This window comes from Tinamus guttatus, unplaced genomic scaffold (assembly GCF_059628265.1).
Source record: "Tinamus guttatus ecotype Peru unplaced genomic scaffold, ASM5962826v1 Tinamus_guttatus_pri_ptg000226l, whole genome shotgun sequence".
Lineage (NCBI taxonomy): Eukaryota > Metazoa > Chordata > Aves > Tinamiformes > Tinamidae > Tinamus > Tinamus guttatus.
In genome coordinates, this window is record NW_028288760.1 from 103,110 (window position 1) to 124,948 (window position 21,839).

Here is a 21,839-nt window from a genome sequence, read left to right on the forward strand (position 1 = left end):
TCCGGATGCACAAAGACAGCTCTAAGACCAGCCCTTGGAATGCAGGTTGGTAAAACAGGGCATGTTTCCACCTAACAGTTAGTTCTGCAACCTTAGTTCTGCTCTCAGTGTCTAGCTGATGGAGGGACTAGCTGGGCTCTTGTAAAATCACAATCAGCCCCCTCTTTCACCACTGCAAACTGGTCAGATTGGTAGTTTCTGTAATAGCTTAATTACAGAAGCAAAAAGGATCAATTATGCAAAATGATTTGAAATAGTCTCCACATATGTTTTCCACTCCATGTATGTATTCCCTGGGATTATGCTTAAGCTTTAATGTTTAACAGGAGAGCATTTTCTGCGTGCAGAAGGCTGTGACTGCCTGGATAAAGGACCCTGGGCATTAACCCAGCCAGTCACTGATTAATATAGATGTCATCTCCAAATTGATTATTGTAAAATCGGGGTAGTATTAAAAGACCCAAAGGAAAAGTCAACATAGGTTGCTTTGTTGAAAGGTATTTATGATAACTGTTTATCACCAGTGGTTGTGTTCAGATTGCAATACTTACAGCTAAAAAAAAAAAAAAAAAAAAAAAAAACACCAATCCTGCAGCCTTTAATGATCCAAGTCCTCTTTAATGGTGCAAAAAGACTATTATACAGTAATTACTGCAGGATGCATTCTCTAGAACAGCAAAGAGCTGAAGTACATCTTTACCCTTGCTAGGTTTTGTATAAGAAGGTATGTCAATAACTGTGTGTATATATATATGTATCTTTTTCTTCCATATACTGCTCACGTATATTGCAGACACTTAAGTATTAATTTGTCATTTTCAGAAAACAGGTGCCACAGGAGAGATTTCACTGTGAAAAGTCACTAAAAATAAAAATAGATGGATCTGCTATATCTGCTGGAAAAAAAAAAAAGTAATCTCTATGTACAATGAAGAATCATATGGTGAAAATCCCTGTTTTTCTTCCAGGTTCTTGCAGCAGATTGGCCAAGGCGTGAGCAGGGCCGAGTTGTTTTTCCCTGGGTGAGCCAGGTACCAAAGCTTCCCCTGCAGCGTTTGTTTTTATGGAGAAATAAAGAATAAACACCTAAAAGCAGCCCCCAGGACTGCTAGGCACCATCTGCCGGCCCTTCCCTGCGTCCCCCCGCCAGCCCCGGGCAGATGGCGCGCGGGCCCCTCGGGGCCGCGGCGCCCCCAGGCCGCTGCCCGCGGCGGGAAGATGGAGGCGGCGGGCGGGAAGGGGAGGGGACGCGGCGCGCCGGGCCGGGCGGGGAGGCCCCGGCGGGGCGGGCGGCAGCGCGCTCGGAGGTGGGGTTTGGGAAGCTCCTCCGGCGGCTGCCGCTCGCCATGACCCCGGGGGGAAGGAGGAGCAGCGGGAGGAAGGGGGGGCTCGGCGCCGTGAATGAATGGGCGGCCGCGGCTCCCCTGCTCAATGGCTGCTAGGCTGACACGCAGCAGCCCCGCAGCCGGTGCCTCCCTCGCCCCGCCGCGTTTTGTCTGCGGCTCGCCCCGCTCGGGGCTCCCCCAGACATGTTCAACCAGCAGCAGTTCCAGCAGCAGCTGCTGCAGCTCCAGCACCTCCTCCAGCAGCAGCAGCACCACCACCACCCCTCGGCGCAGCAGGGAGGCCGGTAAGCGCCGCTACGCGAGGCCGGGGATCGCGGGCCTGGCCGCGGGGCAGCCGCTCCCCTGCGCCCTCCATCCCTCCTCGCGCCGCGGGAGGCCGGAGCCGGGGCCGTCGCGCCGCCTTCCCTTCCTCCGCCGGCGGCCAAGGCGACAAAGGGAGGCGGCGGCCGCCGGGCCTGGGGCGGCGGCCGCGAGGGAAGCGGGATGGCGGCGGAGGCCGCCGGGGCACGGGGAGGGCGCGGGGGGCCGGGGGAGCAGGGCGGGCCGGGCCCCGCGCGGTGGCGGCGACCGCGGCTCGGGGGGCGGCGGTGAAACCGTCTCCCCTGCACCGGGAGGCGCCCTGAGGGCACGGGGAGGCCCCGCGGCCAAGGGGCTCCCCCGGGGCCGGCGAGGGGCCCTGGGCGCGGGCGGGCGAGAGGAGCAAACGCCGCTTCCTGCTCAGGTGTCGGTGCTGAGCCCTGGGAGCCGGTCGTGTTGCGGCCGCTCAACTTCCTCGCTGCCGCCCCGTCTCTTCCCGCTGGGAACGCGGTTGCTGGATGCCGTTTGGGCAAGTTGTTTCTGCAGCGAGACCTCCCTCAGCTGTGACAGCGGGCTGCCGGGGCAGGGGCCTGTACGCTTATTTGTGAGGGTGGAAAAACACCACTGACATCTGCCAGATATAAAAGGGCAAATAATCAACATTTTCCTAGTGTGTAAAGGAGAGAAAACGGCTGTTCTTGTCCAAGTAGTAGTGCATATGATAGTGCACTGTTCACAGCAGCCCTTCTTAGGGGTCTGAGCATTGTGGTCACTCAGGTTTGGGTTACAGGTAAGAATATCTGATGCCATAGTGTTTCTGTACCTAAGAAACACCAACATAAATCATCTTGCCTAAGAGCAGTTATCAGTGAAGTATGACTTGGTAGAAAATCCCTGAAATGATGTGTTTATCTACAGTTACTAATCTCTCCAAAGCTTCCTGCTCTGGAAATGCAAAGCAATAGGCTGCAGATTTAAGAAGAAAGTTGTTTCCTTATTTGTGATAATATTTATTTATTTTGTATAAAGGATAGGTTTTTGAGGTAAAGGTGGGAATGTTCCTGGCCTGCTAGAAATAAAAATCTGCCTTAAATCTTCTCTCCGTTTTTATTGTCTTACACTATAGGCAAAGTTACCCTTATGCTGAAATTGTGTTAGTATGGGGTCAACCAAGAGGTAGAATGGCTGCATCCATGGCTTTAAAAGGATGTTCTTTTTCCAGAATAAATCACCTAGCTCTGGGACTGGAATAATCTAGAGTAGCAAATGTGAAGTTTAGCTGCTATAATACTGTTGAGAGCTGGTTTTGTCGCTTTGGGGCTTTTATTATTTTTTTTTTCTGGCAGCGTGGGTATTTTGCTCCATGTTTGTACCTTTTTGCGGCCCTGGCAGATTTAGCTGTGTCAGCAGTAGTTTTTAGAGGTAGGCCTGACCTTGCGATCGCCTAAAGAAACGCATGCCAATTCCTTCGAGCTTTTCTCTGGCGTCTGCTCCACCCTCTTCAGCGCAGGAGAGTCCCTTGCAGCTCCGTTCTTCCTCCTTATGTTTTAAATATGAGGGCCTTGCTTTATTTTCCTCCCCTGCACTTGCAGTTAGGGGGCACCAGTTACAACTGTGACCTGTCTGGCTCCGCGTGGGAGTTGTCAATTTTGGAAAATGTGCTTTAGCCTGCTGAGAGAACTCCATTTTTTTATAACTTTTTTTTTGTTGTTTATTCGTTAAACGTAGTTGGTGATCTAGATCGCTCGTTTCCAGTGCTGAGCTGCTGCATAATTCCGGAGATCTGCAGTCAGCGCCTGGGCTTTTTTTATGCTGCTTGACAGGTTTTATGTGGGCTTGGTGCTGAGGAGTTCTCTCTGACCTCAAATTCCTTGATAGACAATCTGTCAGCTTTGGAAATTCCAGGAGAGTGGAAGAAAGAGGATACAGTGCTGGTGTACAGTATCTTTTAATACATGTATATGAGCATTTCAGCTGTTCTTTGCTCCTCTGCTTTATACTTGTTTGGTGCTTGAAATTGAAGGGTATGTTTTATTGGATTGGTATGATTAATTCCCTCTTTTCCAGGGGTTTACCGCCACCACAACAGCAACAGATGCTGAGCTTACGGGCAACGAATCAACCGTCTCTCCTCAATGCCAATCCTATGCTTCAGCGGGCCTTACTCATGCAACAGATGCAAGGTACTGTCGTTATGGGAGACGCTTACTTATTGCAGTTATTTAATCACCCTTCCTGGCCTGAAGCCGTACTGTGGCTATTTCTCACTGAGGCATTGCAGTCCCTGTATTTGGCAGCTACGTTCGTCTCCTCTTTTCCTCCTCAAATTTGTCGATAGTCCGCAGAGGTCCTTCAGCTGTTGAAAATCCCATGTGCACAAATGTTCACAATTGGAAACAGAAGCTTTTGGTTTAGATACTAAATATTTGTTTTGGAAAGTCCTTCCTTTTTAGAACTGGTGATAGCAAGAGTGTTTTCCTCTGAATATATATAGATAAAATACTTAGATTTTTGGTGTTAGTTTGACTCTCTCGGGTGGGAGTGTTAAACGTTTTATTTTGTTGTCCGTTACAAATACACTGATGCTCTTTGCAGAAAGAGACAGTGGTCTCTGTCTAAGCCTAATAAAGTACAAACAAAGTCCATTGTGGTGAAAAATGGTTTGGGTTTCAATTGTCTTAAATTTTAGTTGCTTCAAATGACTACCAGTTTGCATAGTGGATAATGTCATGGTTCTTCCATCATATTTGCACAGCAAGTTAATTTTTGCTGGATTTGATATATTTCTGAAACAAATTTATGAAGCTGCCATAATAGTATGCTAGCATAAAGATATTAAGATTAAAGCTATGTATATGTATTTATTTTAACCTCATAGAGGTTAAAAAGGAAAAAAAAAATCAGTACCTGGGATAGTTTTAATTGCCAAGGTTAGATTAATGACTAGATTTTTTTTGTCTTGCTTGTGAATCATGCCCAGATGTGAACACAATAGATTTATTCTGCATGTTGTTAACTTGCCTTTTGTTCTCTCTTGCCCGTTTAATGAGAGGGCTCTCTAGTGACTCCAGTGGCTCTCTACAGATCTCTCGGGTTATAGGGAAACTGGCAGTGATTAAAGGACAAGCCACATTCTGTGTTTGTGTCAGGAAAAAGTTTGACTCCTCTTTAGTCAGTCATATTCCTTTTGGATACCATGAATGTTAGCATAAGCTGACCTATCTATACCAGAAATACTTTTATTGAGAAGCTTTATAGGAATAATTTGCAAAGGACCCGAGGCAAATTAGATCTGTCAGCAGGACAAAATATATTAATGACCACCCTACCACACTCTAATTTAGTGCTGTTTCTTTTTCTTTTCACCATTATTTTGCTGCATTGAATTGTGACTTGTCTTTTGATAATTGGTATCAGCTACATGGGTAACATGTAGATAGTTATGCTGTTCACAACAGCCCTTCTTAGGGATCTGAATTTTTTGATCCCTAAGGTTTGGGTTGCATGTAAGAGTATCTGATGCCGTAGTATTTCTGTACCTAAGAAACAACTACATGAATAATTGAGTGATTACATGTGGCTTCAGCAGTGGAATAGGAAGAAAAAAACACTCTCAAATTGAAATGGATGTGCAGTTCTTCTGAGGTACAAAACCAGGAGTAGGAGACAATTTCTTTCTAATTCTTGCTATTTTAATATCATTACATACTTTCACAATTAGAAATTATTTATGATAAAATAAGAAGTTGGATTGTTTTTAAGCACAAAAATGGAGGGAGTATTTCTTATTGTGCTGCAGCCTTTGCACAGTATAGTTTGTGTTTTTCAGGTTTTGTGTGTTGGTCTCTAAACTTCTCTGGCCTGATTTTAAAATGTACTAATAGACAGAATTTGCACTAATTTGGCATAAATAAAAACAGGCATATAAATTCCATTCCTTCCCCCTCGAAATGGGGATAGCAAGGACTGCCTTCATAAAAAATGTTACGACTTAGTTAATAGTCTGTGGATGCTGAAGAGAACTGTGCAGAAAGCAGACCATTATAATTGGAAATGGCAGCGTCTCAAGTGTCTGACATGTTGAGCTTGCATGATAACCAGGTGGCAGAGAGGACTGTGAAATCTCGTGTTTGAAAAGTCCAGTGTTGTTTTAAATGAAATGTTGCTGGCCTAGGTTAAATAGTGTCCATATTATGTCTTGAGCTGCCAGCTGCACGAATATGGGGTGACTTTTTTCCTTTTTGCAGAGAATTTCAGTAAAATGAGACCTTGTTTTGTTGCGAACACAAACACTAGTGTGCTCAGATTAAATAATTGCTCTAATGGTCTTGGTCTGCAGTAACAATCATGAGTAAATAGCCCACCGCCTAGTAATAGTTAGGATGACATGAGATTGCTGAAGGGGGACAGAAAGGGTAAAGCACAGAGGGCTCCGAAGTGCCCAGCAAAGCAGACTGCCTCGTTTGGAGGAGCTCTGCTCTTCCTTCCTTGCTGCTCATGTGGGTGGGAGATTTCTCTCTCTCCTTTGCACGCTGCAGGGTAGTGATGCACCATGTGTTTGCCTTTGCAGGAAACTTGCGTGGATTTAACATGACAGCCCCAGCGCTGCAGCAGTTTTTTCCTCAGGCTACAAGACATTCCCTCCTGGGGCCACCTCCTGTTGGGGTCTCATTAAAGCCGACACGACTGGGCTTCCCCAGCCTCCCCTTCCAACGGCAGAACCGGAATTTTCGCAAGGTGGGGTTGTGGTTTTCAGCTGTTTGGGAGCTTTGTGCTCTTCTTGCATGTGCAGTAGTGGACTGTACTGTATGTAGATGAGAGTAAAAGAGAAAGGCTTATAACAAAAACTGCTTTAGCACTATGCTGCTGATATAGTCCTTCCCTAAGGTTCTTGTGGTCCACATTTACATTTACGATGCAAAAGTTTCTTGACCCTTCCCGCCCAGGACCAAGAATCTCCCATTGCAGAACTGTTTAGACCTAAAATAAAAGGAACCTTTAGAAGTACCTGCTTCAAAGTAATTACAGCAGAAGAAAACTGGGCTGAGTGCTTTGCTCTTTACTTCAGAGGCTAGAGCTCTGCCCCTTAGCAGCACCCACAAAGCTTCTTTCTGTCTGGGAACTGACCTACCTGATGATGAATCCCTATTATGAGATGTTGTGATTTATCACTCCAGGCTGCCATTCCCAAAGGACTTGCAACCATGGAGAGGTGCCTCTTTCAGCTGTTTTACCTTGTTCAAGATCAGGATCATACCTGTTTATGTGGGTGTCATGAAACTTAATTGTTGAATGCTTACAACATTTTTGAGGAATCCTACTGAATGCTGGTGTACAGTAGCAGAATTTTGGGAGTACCAAAATTGCACTTTTTTTTTTTTTTCCTCTTTTGACCTGCCTCTAATCTCTTCCACTTTTAAGCCCTCTTTTGCCCTAGATTGATTCTTCGATCATGTGACAGTTACTTCTCTCTTCTTAGATTAACTCTTGCATGTCCAATTCCAATTCTGTCAAAAAGATGTGCTGAATAAAGTAGCCTTCCACTTTTGGACTGTCCTTTTTCCAGAAGCAAAAGTTATTGGCAGTAGTTATTTGAAACTCTTCTTCCTGCCTGTACAAGCATGTCTTGGCAGGATCTTTCTGAAGTGACCCTGCTCTCTGTAGCAGCATGGTCTCCTACAGTTGTTAGTGAAAGCATTAAACAAATTAAATGGGTGCATGTGCTCTGGAATTCAAGTACATTCCTCTGTTCAGCTTTGTAAACTTAAAGCATGAAAGTCCAATGTAACCAATCCATGTCTCTCTTCCTTTCTTCAGCCTGTGCTGGCATATCCCAAACTAAGACTCTGTGATGCTTTAGGCAATATGTTGAGTTAGACGAAGGACAGAGAGAGCTGGTTGTGAAACTCTGTGTCCATTGCAGGATTTCCAGAGAGGCCCTGATAGGAAACGGGAACTAGATCCAGGTTCTTCGTCTCAGACGCAAGGTGATGACAAAATGGAAATCCCAGAGGAGGTGCAAGCAGGGTCAGAGCGGAATAACTCCTCACCATCCGCAGGTAAGAGGGGTCCTGTAGTGAAATAAATGCTTCTAGCTCTGACACAGAAGCTTCTCAGGCTATTCTTGCAGACTGGAGATGGCTTTAGCCTTACTCACCTACCTTCTCTGTAATAATAAATTTATAAATGGCAGATGGGAGCCCTCTGCTATGAGTTCCTTGTATCTTTTGTTACCTGGATTTTTTTTAATAATCCAGCTTCATAATCAGTTCCATAAACCAGTTCTTGCATGTAAGCCTTGCACAAGTCACTTTGACAGCGAGCTGCTTTTGAAGTAGGGACAGAAAACTGTCTTGAAATTAAAGCTTCCATGTTTCCTTACCATGCTGAACTCAATGTGTCATGGAGTCAAACATGCATGAAGCAGAGCAAGTCGCAGTCGACATGCTAAGGAAAAAGATGAGTTGCAAGAGTACTTGTGTTCCCATTGCCAGAATGGAAACTATTGGCACCAAGTCTCTTTGCAGTGTCTGATCCGATGCAGACATGGGAATGTGATCTGTGACTGAGGAGCGCGCAGTCCAAAACCTCAGGCAGAAGATGAGGTTGCAACCAGTGAATTGCTCCTCCGTGTGCCTTGGGGAGGACTGGGGGTTGTGGAGTCTCCTTTTCTGCAGATCTTCCAAACCCTGGTGACCTGGATGCCACCCTGTGCCCCATGCTCTGGGTGTCCCTGCTTTAGCAGGGGCGTTGGACTACATGATCTCTAGAGGTCCCTTCCAACTTCAACCATTCTGTGATTCTGTAACTACTGGATTAACATCAGATTGATATACTACCTTGGTGTATATATTCAACTCCTGTGATCTTGTCACCTAGGTATAGGACTAAGGCTACTTAGATACAAACATATGTTTCTTCCTGGGCCATGTCTCTTACAGGGATGTCTGCAGTACAACTCCCTCTTAGATCATTATTAATTTCTTGAATTATCTAATGTTACACTATACATTTGGTTATTCTGATTTTGAGAAGGATAGTGATAATTTGCTCTTAACATTATTCTACTGGCATTGGCCATGTGGTTAGGGAACAGGCTTAAGGTGGCATGGTCTGCTTTGCTAAGGAGATCTCCTTCTCTGTTCCTGCAGAGCCAAGAACTCCAACAGAATCTGTGTTGAACATTGAGCCTGCAGCAAAGAGATTGAAGAGGTATTTATTGAATGCAGTATTGAACAGTCATGAGTTTTAGAATTGTTGTCTAATTTTATTTTCTGGTAATTTGGGCAGTACTGTACTACCCTGATCCCTGGTATTCAAAAGGTGATTCAGATGTTTATGGACTACTCGGAAAAATCTTAAATGTTTGCTGAAATTTAAGGATCACTTGTTGTAAGGATCCCTCCTAATGGTAACCCAACAAGGGGAATGAAAAATAAGAGATGTGTTTTGTAAGCCGTAACATAACAGAGTGTGGTCCTGTGTTCTGCCTGGGCTCTTGTGAGAAGCAGAGAAGTTTATTTCTGTTTTAATACATTTCTCCAGGTTTCATGGCCAAATGCTAAATGAGAAGTGAGCAGGCAGGTTTTGGCAGAGGAAAAGCTTTGGAATATGCAGGTTAAGGTGGCTGTGGGAGAGGGTAGTTTATTTTGAGGGATAAGAAGGGGAAGGGAATTAATACTCAGTACTCAAGCCTCTATCCATGAGTGCTGGGTTCTGTATCCCTCCTGCTAGGATGGTACTCCCAGGAGCCCTGTATTTTGGGTACAAATACAGGCTGTCCTGTTGCCTGCGAGGAGGCAGGGCCGTCCTGGCGCCCCGTGCTCCCGCGGCAGGCGCGGGGACGGCCGAGGCGGTGTTGCCATCTAGCGGGACGGGCCCCGCTGCAGAACACTTGGTGCCATCTGTGCGGTGCCGCAGCTCGCCCGGAACCGCCGCTGCCGCCTGTGTGCGGTGGGAGAGGAGGAGGAGGAGGGAGGAAATGAAGATTTCTGGAGGCACTGACTTGAGAGCTCTCCAACATATGTTAACTACTATGAGTCAGGACTCCTGGGTCCTCTTAGCTTCCCTGGTAACAATTCACTGTGTGGTTTTGGACAACTTGCCTCACCTCTCTTGTCTGTAGATTAGGGATTAATGGCTAGCTTTGGGGAGGATATGTCAGGATTACTTTGATGTTCAGATATTACCTTGATCATGTAAAACATTAAAAATGATAAGTATTAGGTGGCCAGGGAGCATTGTGAATTATGGAGTCTGTGAATTAGCAAGAAAGTGAATATATTCAATTAAAGCTAAGTCGAATGCATCTGAGCATTTGCTTTGCGAATCTGTTTGCCAAAGATAATTTAATTTTAATTACATTAATATTTAGCAGGATATTAATCAAAGCCCTGTTATATACATTGAAAAAAAGAATGAAGTTTGAGGAATGACAGTTCTTCTTGCAGCCAGCCTGCTACTAGGAGAATTCTTTCCTAAGCAGCAGTTAGAGACTGCCAGATTTGCTGTATGTATTGTAGCTGGTATTTAATTAGAATAGGTTCTTTCTTAGCTCATTAGAACTGTTCCATTTTACTTACTATGATGAAACTGAAGAGATAGTTTCCTTTTCTCTTATGGCCCTTCACAGATGAGAATAGGTCTCCATAGTCCAAATCACATTTTTCTTTCTTGCCTCATCCCGTCATTTCTCTTTGGCGAGGAATACCAGCCTCCTTCATTTCAAGTTTTTCCCACTGCTGCCTTTTATCCTATGTGCCATCTTTATGGCTGGAACAACATCCTCATTCCAGGGCAGAAAGCGTTCATCCATACAATCCCATCCCCTCCTTAGCTCCTGCTCGTGATGCCTTTTGCTCCCCTAGATCTCAGTTTTACATTGCCAGCCGTTGCCCTGGAATGCTGTCCCCATCCGTGTGTGGCAAGGTGCTGAGCCTGCCAGCAGCACTTGACAAATCATGTTAGTGGCAGCCACTCTTGTTTTCTTGTTTGCACTGCCCAAACCCTGCTGTGTATTTATAGCTGCGTAACCCGGTTACATTATCACTTATCAATCTGATAAATTATGCGGCGTGTGTGTGTTGGGCCCGTGGGAGTCGGTACCTGCACAGTTGGTGTTCTTGCCTGTGCTCAACGTGCTGCTCCCTGCTGGCAGAGTGCCCCTTGCCAGTGGGATACAGGGCTGGCCTGGGGGGAGATATTCAAGCTTTGATCAAGTGATAGTCCCGGGGGAGAAATGAGAGATGGAGAGAGATACTGTAGAGCAGATTTTGTGCTCTCTGCAAGGCCACCGTTTATTCTTTACTCTCCCCTTGGGATTGTTTTTTCTTCTTAGATAGATCAGAGGTAACAAAAAACAAGCAAACTTGTTTGGTATATATCTTGTCCAACCAAATCTGCAATGAAACATGACTGATGCAAATACAGAGCCAGTTGTGATGAAATCCCTGTAAGTCATAACTGAGAACCTGTTTGGTTCTGACAGGTCTGTTTGTTCCTTTCTTCCAGCTATCCCTCATGCATGGAGCAGCCTGGAATAATGTCCAGGTATTGTGATTTCCCTGCAGGTCACCAAGACAGGAATGAGCTCTGAGCTCTTACTTGGAATATTTCCCGTATGAGCTTATTCCCCTTCATCTCTCTGCAAGGGAGGGCGTGATCCAAGGAATGAGTTCTAACATCCTTGGGTGGATTATTTGACTGCTGTTTCTGAATCTGTTCTAGATTGCCTATTCTGCATTATTATTATTTTTTTATTTCTGTCATATCCCTGCCTGAAATAGCACTTCCAATAAGTTGATGATTTTCTTTTTTGGGGGATGGGAGGAGTGTGGGAGCTTATCCCACAGCCTGTGTATTGATGTGTCTTTGAACCTCCTGATTTGTGACATGACAAATAAGGTTATTCTCTTGATACCCTTCAAGTGTGACAGGAGAGTCTACACTGGCGGATGCAGCAGGCAGCAAGGAGGCAGGAGAGTCAAGCGCACAAGTCCAAGCTGATGGTGAGTTGATGGGCCCCTTGCAGTAGATGTTTGTTTTTGGGGCACTCCTTTATGAAACTGAACTTTGTTAACACTTGGCATCTGTAGGTCCCACAAGTCTCCTCAGAAACGTCCTCCTCCAACTGTACAGGATGGAGGAAGGAGGAGAAAATCTAGGACATGTGTCCAAACATAGTGCCTGAAAAGCTGCTGTTGTGGCTTGCCAAATGCAAGTGATGGGAAGAGTTTCCCTCTTCGATTGGGCCTCTTTAGAAAAAGTCTTAGAGAGTGCACTTGTGGCCAAACAGTACCGTGAGCAACACTCCCTGACTTCATTCACCTGCTGCTTTGGTTTTTAATTTTCTGGGTGTTGTTTTGTTTTAAGGCAGCTAAAATTATTTTCTGTTTGTAGGTACAGACTGTGTGAAGAAGTACACAGCTGAAGACCTCTCTAAAGAGAGGAAATTCTCAGAGGAACCAAAGGTCCCTGAGGTGGGTAGGCACCACTCCATACAGATGGGCAGAGACAGGACGTACAAGCTCCCCCTTCATTGCAGGGATCCCTTTTGACATTGGGAGTCAGATAGTACCCACATTTGGAGCTATTGCTTCTGCTGTAAGCAGTTGTTCATGGAGATAAGGCATAATGTGTCTGCTGCTACTGCACTGTTTGGTTGACTCACTGATTTTGTGCCTCTGCTAGTCTGTATCTTACCTGCCTCCGCCTGTTTGTAAAAACTGGTGTTGTCTGAGACTTAAGTACTTACCTGGAAAGACAGAAAGCTGAAGCAAAAGAGTTGCCGAAAAATACCTGTATTAAGGGCCATTAGCTAAATGCATCTTCTCTGTCACTGAAGAGTAAACGTAAAAAGATCAGGTGATGGTAAAGATGCAGCTGCTGTGGGATTTACCATCACAGCAGATGTGAGCAGACAGCGAAGCTCCATGCTTCTGAAAGGCATTTGGGAAGAATGAGACAGGTGAATTCAGTAACCTCAGAGCCTTTTTTTACCAAATTCCTTTCCCATGCAGTAGACATTACCTTGGCTTCTTAAGTTGTATAAATTATGAAAATGGGAAAAGATTTATTGATTCTTCTGAATCAACTTGTTAGTCTTCCATAATTGGAGATATTTTTGGCTTAGTGATGTGTTCCTTCAAATCTGGAATCCTGCTCTCGTTTGATAGGTTTCATCTTCCATAGGATATGGTGTGTAATTGCTGTCACTTCTGCAATGGAGAAGTGTGAGCTGGTAATGTCTCTTACTGAGATACTATAGAGGCAGTCTCCAGAGATGGGATATTACAGTGTCTGCAGAGGCTGTAGCAACAACTGCCTGTACTAACAAGGCTGGTATTAATGATGTGGGATCAGGCTCCTGTGCATTCAAACATAAATGCATTTGCTTAAGGGATAGGGAGCTTAGATTGCTTTTAAAAAGCACCTATGATCTTTTAGTTTTTCCTACAGAGGGATTGGACTCAGTCTCAATTTCTTCCTTTGGCAGGTGTTGAGCTCTGGAGGTTCACTGAAAGTGACTATCCAGCAGAGCAGTGAGAGCAGAGCTATCAGTACAACAGCCCTGAAACCAGGGCACTGGACCTGCGAGGTGGGCACAGCTGATCCTAGCCCTGAACCAGTCCTTAAATTCTACTGTTACATCTGCAAGACTGACTGCTGCAGTCAGCAGGTATAAATCAATGGGTCTGGTTGATGGGGACGGGAGGAGCAAGGGAAGGAACTGTTTGGCCAACTACCCTGGAGAAGAGATACAGCAGGAGCATCTCTTCCAAGATGTTAGCAAGAGCTCATGCTTTAGGAACAAGGAGCATTTTAAAAAAAAAAAAAAAAAAAAAAAAGCTGTTGAGCAGGCAGATAAAAACCTGTTCTAAGGAGCTGGCAAGCAACATGCTAAAGAACCAGTGTGGGTGTATCCACAGGCAGCCATGCTCTTAGCTTTTATACCATTTCTTTGTTATACATCAGTCAAGAAAATGGAATGCATAGTTCATACCTATTATTTTCTGTATTTTGAATTCATCTAAACAACTTTCTCCTAACCTACCTTTCAGAATTTCCAATCCCACATGGCTGGGATTCAGCACCAGCAGCGCCTTGGGGAGATTCAGCACATGAGCAACGTTTGTTTTGTCTCGCTACTGCCCATGGTGAAGCAGCGGAAGATGCTGGCAGAGAAGGATGGGTAGGTGTCAGTGTTTTCTAGAAAACAAAATCTGAACTTAGACCTATCAAAATCTGAACACAGACCTACATAGGTTGCAAAATTCCTCACTGGGCCAGTTATGGATGGCAAAATGCAAAATCCCTCTACTTTCTTGGGCTTTAATCGCTCTCAGGCACACTTCTTAATGCTGAAGAACACCACTGTTGGCTTTGACCTGCTGCGTGTAGATCATATGCTGTGTGTGACCTGCTGTGTGTGTGAAACTGAAACCTTTCTGTCAATATGAGTTATACCAACTTCTGTGAGGGGCAGAGAAGGAGAGAGGATAAAAAACAGTCTGTGAGGATAGATATGCTTGGGAGAACAGTGCTGAGAACGTTGCAGGCTGCAGTATTCCTTGGAGAATGTAAAAAGGTGTAACTTAGATATATCTGCCCTCACTTCAGAGAGAGCCAGCAGCGATGGTGCAACACTTGTCAGATACACTTCACAGGGGATCTAATCAAACATCGCAGGACCCAAGAACACAAGGTAACAAACATAGTATGGATTTCTTCTTTGCGCTGACCTTTCATGGAGATTGAGTGGAGGTGTCTAGCATCTCCTGCTCCACAAGGGAGAGATGAGAGGAGAGATGCACAGAAAATTCTGCCTGTAATATCCTTACTGCCTGAGGGCTCTAGTGTGTTATCTGCTTTCTCTGAACACTGGCATTGGTTGAACTGCCAGGTGTCATACTAAATTAATATGGCCAGAAGCACCTCTGGATTGTGGTTGAATTTATTTTTTTTTTGATAAATATGTTGTGTCATCTTATTGTATGCATAAGACACTTACCTAACCAATTATAACTGAATAGAGGAATATTTGATGGGCAGTCTGTAAATACCCAAGCTAAAATTTGGATAGGATATCTTAGTTACTGGATTCTAGGGGACAAGTGTGAGGACATCTTTTATAAACCCCATTTGTTTTGCTCTGCACATACATTCTCCATCTCTTTGGCATACATGAGTTAGGGATCCCTTTCTGCTTTAAAGACAACTGATTTTGTGGTCTCCCTGTTGTAGGAAGGGCTGTGCCTTTTTTCAGTGAAGGTTTATTTGCATGTCTCCCAAAGTGGTGCTTCTTGTGACTTACTGGATCTTCTTGTCCCTCTTTCCTCAGTTGGCCAAGCGCTCGCTCCGTCCTTTTTGCACTGTCTGTAGCCGTCACTTCAAGACGCCCCGCAAATTTGTGGAGCATATGAAGTCCCCTGAGCACAAACAGAAAGCCAAAGAGGTAATGCTACCCAAAGAGGGATCTGAGCAGCACTGGAGGCAGCCGTGCTGCAGAGCATGTTAACTTGCAGCTTCCCTGCCTATTGCACGCAGGACAAGGAAAGCATGCAGTTCTTCCAGGCCTGGGTTTGTTCTTGTCTTTGTTTGAACTTTCATTATCAGAACTTAAAGAAACGAAGGGAAAAAAGGGCAAAGTTTGGATGTGTCTAGAAGCAAGATAGCTTTGTTTGTCTCTTGTGGTCTCACCTAGTCATCAAATGCAGTTTATTTAGCACCTGGTTGTCTTCCTTGGTCAGGTGAAGTGTGCAAATTTGGTCTGATTTCTTCTTCCTGTACCTGACAGGTGAGACTGGGAGAGAAGGAGCTGGGCAGCCCAGAGGATTCGGAAGAATTGATCACAGTGGATGCTGTTGGCTGTTTTGAAGATGATGAGGAAGAGGAGGAGGAGGAAGAGGGAGCTGGTGAGGAGGAAGATCTTGATGTAGTGCTGACAGAGAATGAGGATTCTGCTGCCAAGCAGGTATGGTATGACAAAGGAGAAAGTCTGATCTGAGAATCTGCTAGGGGCTCTTGTGACTTAGTTGCTCTTGACTGCCTGAGCTCAGGATATCTAGTGTCCAGTTAGCTCCACACCCTGCAGCGGGAGGATCAGGACTCTGGGGTTCTTTCAAAGCACAGGATAGTGCAGAAGAGAATCATACACTACTCGGTGGAAAAGCCCTCCTCCAGCCCATATGTTGTGCAGTTGGTGCTGGTGTTCTTGAACATGACCTTTACCTTCCTGCTTAAGAGCAGAAGCAACTTGTTTTTTCAAGAGAATGTGTTTCCAACAAAGACAACAATGTCATAGTCTCTTGGAGTAGCCCAATGTGTCCCACAGCATACATATGTGTGAGGATTTATCTCAGCAAGTATTGTTTTCCCTATTATGGGGAGCAGTTATCAAGAGGAGGTACATGGCTAAGATGCTTCATGGTTGGAGTGCTGGGGGCATTTCTAACCTTTGTAATGAATTGGTTTCCTAATATTGATTTTTTTAATTTTATTTGGCCCTAACCAGATGCTGTGCAATTCCTTCTCAGGTACATGAATCCCTTCTTCGCTCCCAGGTTTACCAGTAAAAAGCCTAAAGGCTCAGAACGGGAATTGGCATGAGGGCACTAGGCACTAACCTTCTTTTGCTTTCCAGACTGGGCTGAAAGAAGTGACTTTGGAGGATTATGAAGGAAGTGAGAAGTACTGTCCAGACACAGCCTATGGTAAGCAGGCTCAGTTAAGCACTGAGGCTCACAAAGCCTTCTCTGGTCATGTACCACAGCTATAAGAGAATGGTGTCTACTTAATGCTGTAATGAGTTCTTGAACTGTATGCTCCAGCATCTACGTCAGGCTGGTGCAGGTCACTGCTGCCTAGAGAAAGGGCCAAACACTGCTCTCTCACTCAGTGATAAACAAAAAGATATGATGTTTGTCAGCTACCTTTTGCCTTTTAGGAAGAAAGAGAGAGAGCCAGTTATTTTGGCAAGGTAGGGAAAAGAACAAGTAGGGCAGAAGTACTGGAGAAAGTAGGTAGCAAATAAAGGATGCTCTGGAAAGAGGATGGAGCCTGAGAGCATGTCTATCAGAACATTTTCCAGCAGAAATGCAGCATGTATAGAGATACTGAGCAGTACTGACAGTATCGAGTGCTGTGCCAGAGCCCAAACTGTGCATGTTTCCTCTGCTTCAGAACCCCCACGCTCTACCTAGTGGCGATTCAAACACATTCCTGGGCTGGTGGGCAGCGTTGCCTCCACATGTCTGTCGCCAGTCCCCACCATGAAAGCAGTTCTGACTTCAAACCTCTAATGGCCACTCATGTTGTGAGGAGGGCAGCTCTGCAGAGGTAGTTTGGTGCCCAAGGAGAGCTCTGTTTACACCGATTTTCCACATCGCTGTAACCTTCCACTACCATGTGGCAGATGGAATAATGATTCATGCTGTGAATGTTCTCTGCGTGTTCCTCTTGCGCGCCTGCTGTCTTCTGCTTGGTTTGATCCCATTACATTAGATCACATGTTCTCTGTAGTTTTCCATTGTATTCTTTTTTTCTTTTTCCCGATTTTCTTTTTTTCCTTTTTTTTCTTCCTTTTTTCTTAATGCTCTGTGTAGTTTCTTTGCTCTGGTAGCCAGATTTCTCTCTGAATATCAACCACACAGACATTCTGTGGTAAGACAAGATATTCAGCAAGTCATCTTGCAAATCCCCGATTAACAGAAGCAAAGCTTTCCATTTTTATTCCCCACATCTTTAATTTCCCTTTTAACATGCTTTCATTATTTTTGAGTTCCATTCAATGTGATCTGTGATTTCCCTTCCCCTCCCGTTTCGCAGGCCTGGATTTTCTGGTCCCCGTCGCAGGTTACCTCTGCAGGCTGTGTCACAAATTCTACCATAGCGACTCTGCTGCCCGGCTCGCACACTGCAAGTCCCTGATGCATTTTGAGAACTTTCAGGTTAGACCCTTTGGCGATTGCATGGCCTGGCATTTGTTACCTCTGTGCGTGTCTCTTCAGTGACTCCTCCACGTTAGCTGTCTTGTCTTCAGTTCATTTCCATCATCCTTGATGTCCATCATGCCACAGCTTTCCTGATGTGCTCTGTGCTTGTCTCCATCACCCCTGTAGATTGAAAACCAGTCCAATCCTGCTTCCCAGCTACTGCTACTGTCATCTTGTTGCCCATTTCTAGCTGGAAATCTTTCTCAGAGTGTCTGCTCTGTTTGCTGAACCTGTGGAGTCTCTCATTGAAGTCTAGGCATCTTCTCTTCTGATAGACAGATTGCAGGTGGGTTGAAATGGGGAAAGAGTTAGACAAAAAGAGGCTATTCAAGAAAGCTGGTACATACACATCTTTTTTTGTGTGTGTGATGCTACAGTGACTGCAGAAACAGCTCCTTAAACCAGGATTGCAGGTGTGATTCATCCATTAAGGGGCCAGGTAATAATCAAATATACATCTTAAAAATCTGGAAGTTAACATTACAGCGCTACTTAGGCAACAGAAACTACAAGCCAAGTGCTGGAGAGAGTCCATTTGGGCCTCATGGTTCAGGCAGCAGCAGGAAGTCAGTCAGTCAGTCTGCGTGCTACCTCTCCTAGAAACTGTTTAGCACAAAGCTTGGCCAGCTGATGCTGTTCCTTGGCTTTACTGGCTCCAGGAGAAGATGTAGGAATGCCCCTATTGCCCCCTTGCTGCTTTCCTATCTAGGAATTTTCTCAGCTGGGCTGGCCTGGAATCTGCCTCCATCCTTGTGTCCTTCTTGACTTGCAGTGGGTGAGGGGCTGCGTTAGTGCCTTGTGGTGGCTCTGCAGGACTTGAACCGTCTCTACTGTCTCCCTTTGGGGACCACTGCCTGGGTGGGTGAGTGACATTCCCTGACCCTGCTGAGGGAGCTTCTCACTGTTGCCTTCTCATCAGCCTGCACCCAAAATCTACCCCAGCAGGTGCTACGTATGAGCAGATACATTCAGTCTTTGTGTAGTGCTTTTCTGCTTCACCCAGGTTAACTGCTCCTAACCTGCTGTTGCAGCCTACAGCAAAGGCTGGGGCAGGGAGTGCTGCAGGAAGCAGCGCTTGGAGCTGGGGCTTTGGAATGGCAAGTAGCTGGAAAAGACTACAGCTGTGCTTTGAGGTTGCTCATCCTCTCCCACTCCCACTAGTCACTTTTGGAAAAAAACTTTCCTGCCCTATTTTAGAACAGCTTGGCATGAAACTGCAGTAGCAGTGTGTATGCCTCCCTTCTGGCTGATTTAGAGCTGAAATCAGGCACCCTTCAAATGGATTTTGTAGGGACCTGGAAAGACAAGAGCCAACCCTAAATATCTCCAGACAAGTAACAATTCATCTTGGCTGCCTAGAGGCCTTGGGGTTGTTGTAGTCAGAGATAAATCCCTTCTACTTTTTGAGGTTAAAAGCAATTTTTCTCATCAGATTAGATCATCAGTGAAGGGTTTTGAAATTGTCTGCTTGTGAGGCAGTTCACAGCATCACTCTGGAAACAAGCCAGCACGTTTGTGCCTAGCTAAGGCAGCGTTCGAAGCTGTGACTCAAGTGGTCTCGCTCCAGCGTGTGGTGGTATCCAGCCTCTTGCTCTACCCTAAGCACTAGGGAACAACATGTGTGTGTTATTTTCCTCACCCTCTGAAATCAACCCGTAGCAGTTCTGGGAAAACTTCAAAAAGTGAAGCCAAATGTTGCAAACAGAAGTATCCTGTGTAATAAAAGTATGGTCAGGGCCATGGCTACTATTTGAGTAATCAAAAGTGAGGAATATAATACCCTGCACGTGAAAAGCATTGTATCACTTAAGGACAGGGAAGGAAAAGCCTGCAGCAATAAACTGAATTAAAATGAAAAGCTGGCTGTCTGAAGCACCTTAATACAACACTGGACTGCAGTGACACTACTTAGACTATGGGGAAAGCTGGTGCATTCCAAACAGTTTATTTTGAATGTTGGGTTTAGTTCAGAATCAGTCTGGGACTGGAAGACCAGCTCTTTTTCTGCGTGTCAGATACCAAGCAGAGCTGAAACTTTCCTGAAATGCAGTTCAGAGTGAGTGGCCATGTTTATGTCTTCACAGACTGCCAGTTCCCCATGGTAGCTAGTGTAAATGAGTCACTTTAACTGCTTTCTAGAGAAAACCTCAGTGCCTTGTAGCGAGATATTCTTGATATCTTAATATTTCTGTCAGCTGCCTCTCTGAAGGGCTCTGATCCTGGTGCACATGACAGTGTAGCCACACAGGTTGTACCAGCAAACTGAAAAATCCTAAGTTTCTGACTTAGATCTTGCTGTGGTGGTTAACAGTAAGTCATTTCTCTTTAGCCAAAGACAGCCCATAGCCTCTTGTGTGGAGAGTGTATGTCTAGAACCGAATCCTGGCAGTAGCTGGAGTAAGAGCTCTCGTTTTTTGACTACTACAGATACAAAGTCCCTGACTGAACAGTTGTCAAATAGAGGGTTCTTTTTTTTTTTTTTTTTTTTTTTTGTCTCAGGAACCATGTCACGCACTTGCTCAGCATTAAGCAAGAGTTAAATTTTTAATATCACCACTTTTCCTCACAGGAGCTAACCCTTCTCTGCTCGAAAGGCTCAGCAGCCAGGCCAGGAGAGCTGCCGAGGCAGTTTGCACCCTGCAGATTCTAGCTGTCACTCACTGCTGTCTTTGTACAGGTATTCCTGGACCGGCTGCTACTTGCTGCAGTGCCAGTGACAGGGCTGGGCTCATCTCTCACAGTGCTTTATTTATGTTTGCAGAGATACAAGGCAGCAAGGCATCGTGCCACAGCTGCCTACTCCGAGGCTCCTGTGCATTCCCAGGGCTCCAGCTCCCAAGTGCTGGATGATCAGAAACAGCCTCCTGCTACAGCTGTTAATGCCAGCAAGAAGATGCACGCAGACCGTGGGGTAGGCAAGGAAGGCACAGAGCTGTCTGCAGTGCAAGAAGCAGCTCCGTGGGCTCCAGAGGGTAAGGATGAGCTGGCCACCTCTGTAGCAGAGGACAAAATCCTAGCCAGTGAGACTGATGACATGTGTGGAGTCCCGGTTGTAGAAGAAGGAAATCTCCAGGAGGAGAACGAGTCCACTACCACTAGTGCCGATTTCTTGTCCTTTGAAGAGAGCAGCACCACAGGGGAGCTGTTGGGACACGCTGGGTGTGAGGAGGAAGGCGGAGGAACAGACAACTGCCAGGATGCAGGGAGCGAAGGGGCGTTAGAGCGGGACGAGGCAGCGTACGCGGGCCAGGAGGAAGCTGCTGAGCCTTCCTCCCTCGCCAAAGGGGAGGCAGCCGCTCTCACCGCTGCTGGGTGCAGGCGCTCCGCTAGGCGCAAGCCCAGATAGAATGGCCTTACGGGGAGAGCCCTTCACACATGATATTTGCTGGAAATGTTTATTTTCGGAGTCTTTTAATAGAGCGAAAACCTTCAACTTTACTGCTGTTTTTATTTTAAGAATAAAATAAGCCTGGCTTTAGCGTGTCTAATACAGGATGGTGTTGATTATTGCTTGTACAGGTGCGATGCGGTAGGACTGTGTAAAGACTGAGGCTTGGGTTATTGAATCTGAAACATTCAATAGGTGATGTGACCTTCACAGAGACAAGGTTCAGAAGTTAGATGTATAGAGTCTGTCTTTTTTTTAAATCTCCCTTAAGAATCCTCTGTAGCTCCTCTCTTTCCTTTTTCCAGGCAGAAGAGTAGCTCATCTCTTGTAGATGTCTAATTCTGCACCTCAGACCAGCTGTATTTCACGGGTGCACACTCCTGGACCAGAACTGTGCGCTGGGCACACAGGCAAGAAGCTAGGCAAGAATATGTATCTTGGTCATCTGTTAACAGTACAAAACTCAAAAAAAGAGAGTCTGTTTCAGTGAAACACATTTTGTTTCAAACTTTTTAATAAAACTTTTTTTTTAATAAATAAGTTTAACTTCCCAAAAAAATTCTAACTGTACAAAAGTAGAACAATGTAATAAGACCCCCTTCACGATGTTGGCCCCAGGCCCTCTTGACAAGTTCACAAGGTTTCAGACCATACAGCTCATGCCTGCTCCTGTCAAAATGCCCACTGCTGGTCACAGCCCATGGCAGGCAGGGCCCTTCAGGCTACAACTACCGTAGGGTGGGAGCTAACCAGACTGAAACCTTAACGGCAGCTTAAGGAGGTAGGTAACTACCCCTGATGACAGTCAAAACCATC

The 21,839-nt window shown here is 45.5% G+C and overlaps 1 protein-coding gene across 1 annotated transcript; it reads left to right on the top strand.

Annotated features, from left to right (window-relative positions):
- The first annotated feature begins 1,317 nt into the window (after window positions 1–1,317).
- CIZ1 (CDKN1A interacting zinc finger protein 1) lies at window positions 1,318–21,125 on the top strand. The gene is made up of 15 exons (XM_088525196.1): window positions 1,318–1,630; window positions 3,711–3,826; window positions 6,214–6,380; window positions 7,567–7,702; window positions 8,795–8,855; window positions 11,571–11,650; window positions 12,042–12,121; window positions 13,138–13,320; window positions 13,703–13,833; window positions 14,262–14,346; window positions 14,983–15,096; window positions 15,439–15,615; window positions 16,285–16,354; window positions 17,469–17,590; window positions 20,397–21,125. The coding sequence occupies exons 1-15, from the start codon at window positions 1,530–1,532 to the stop codon at window positions 20,979–20,981; spliced, it is 2,208 nt and encodes a 735-aa protein (XP_088381322.1). The 5' UTR covers window positions 1,318–1,529; the 3' UTR covers window positions 20,982–21,125.
- Window positions 21,126–21,839: the final 714 nt, after the last annotated feature.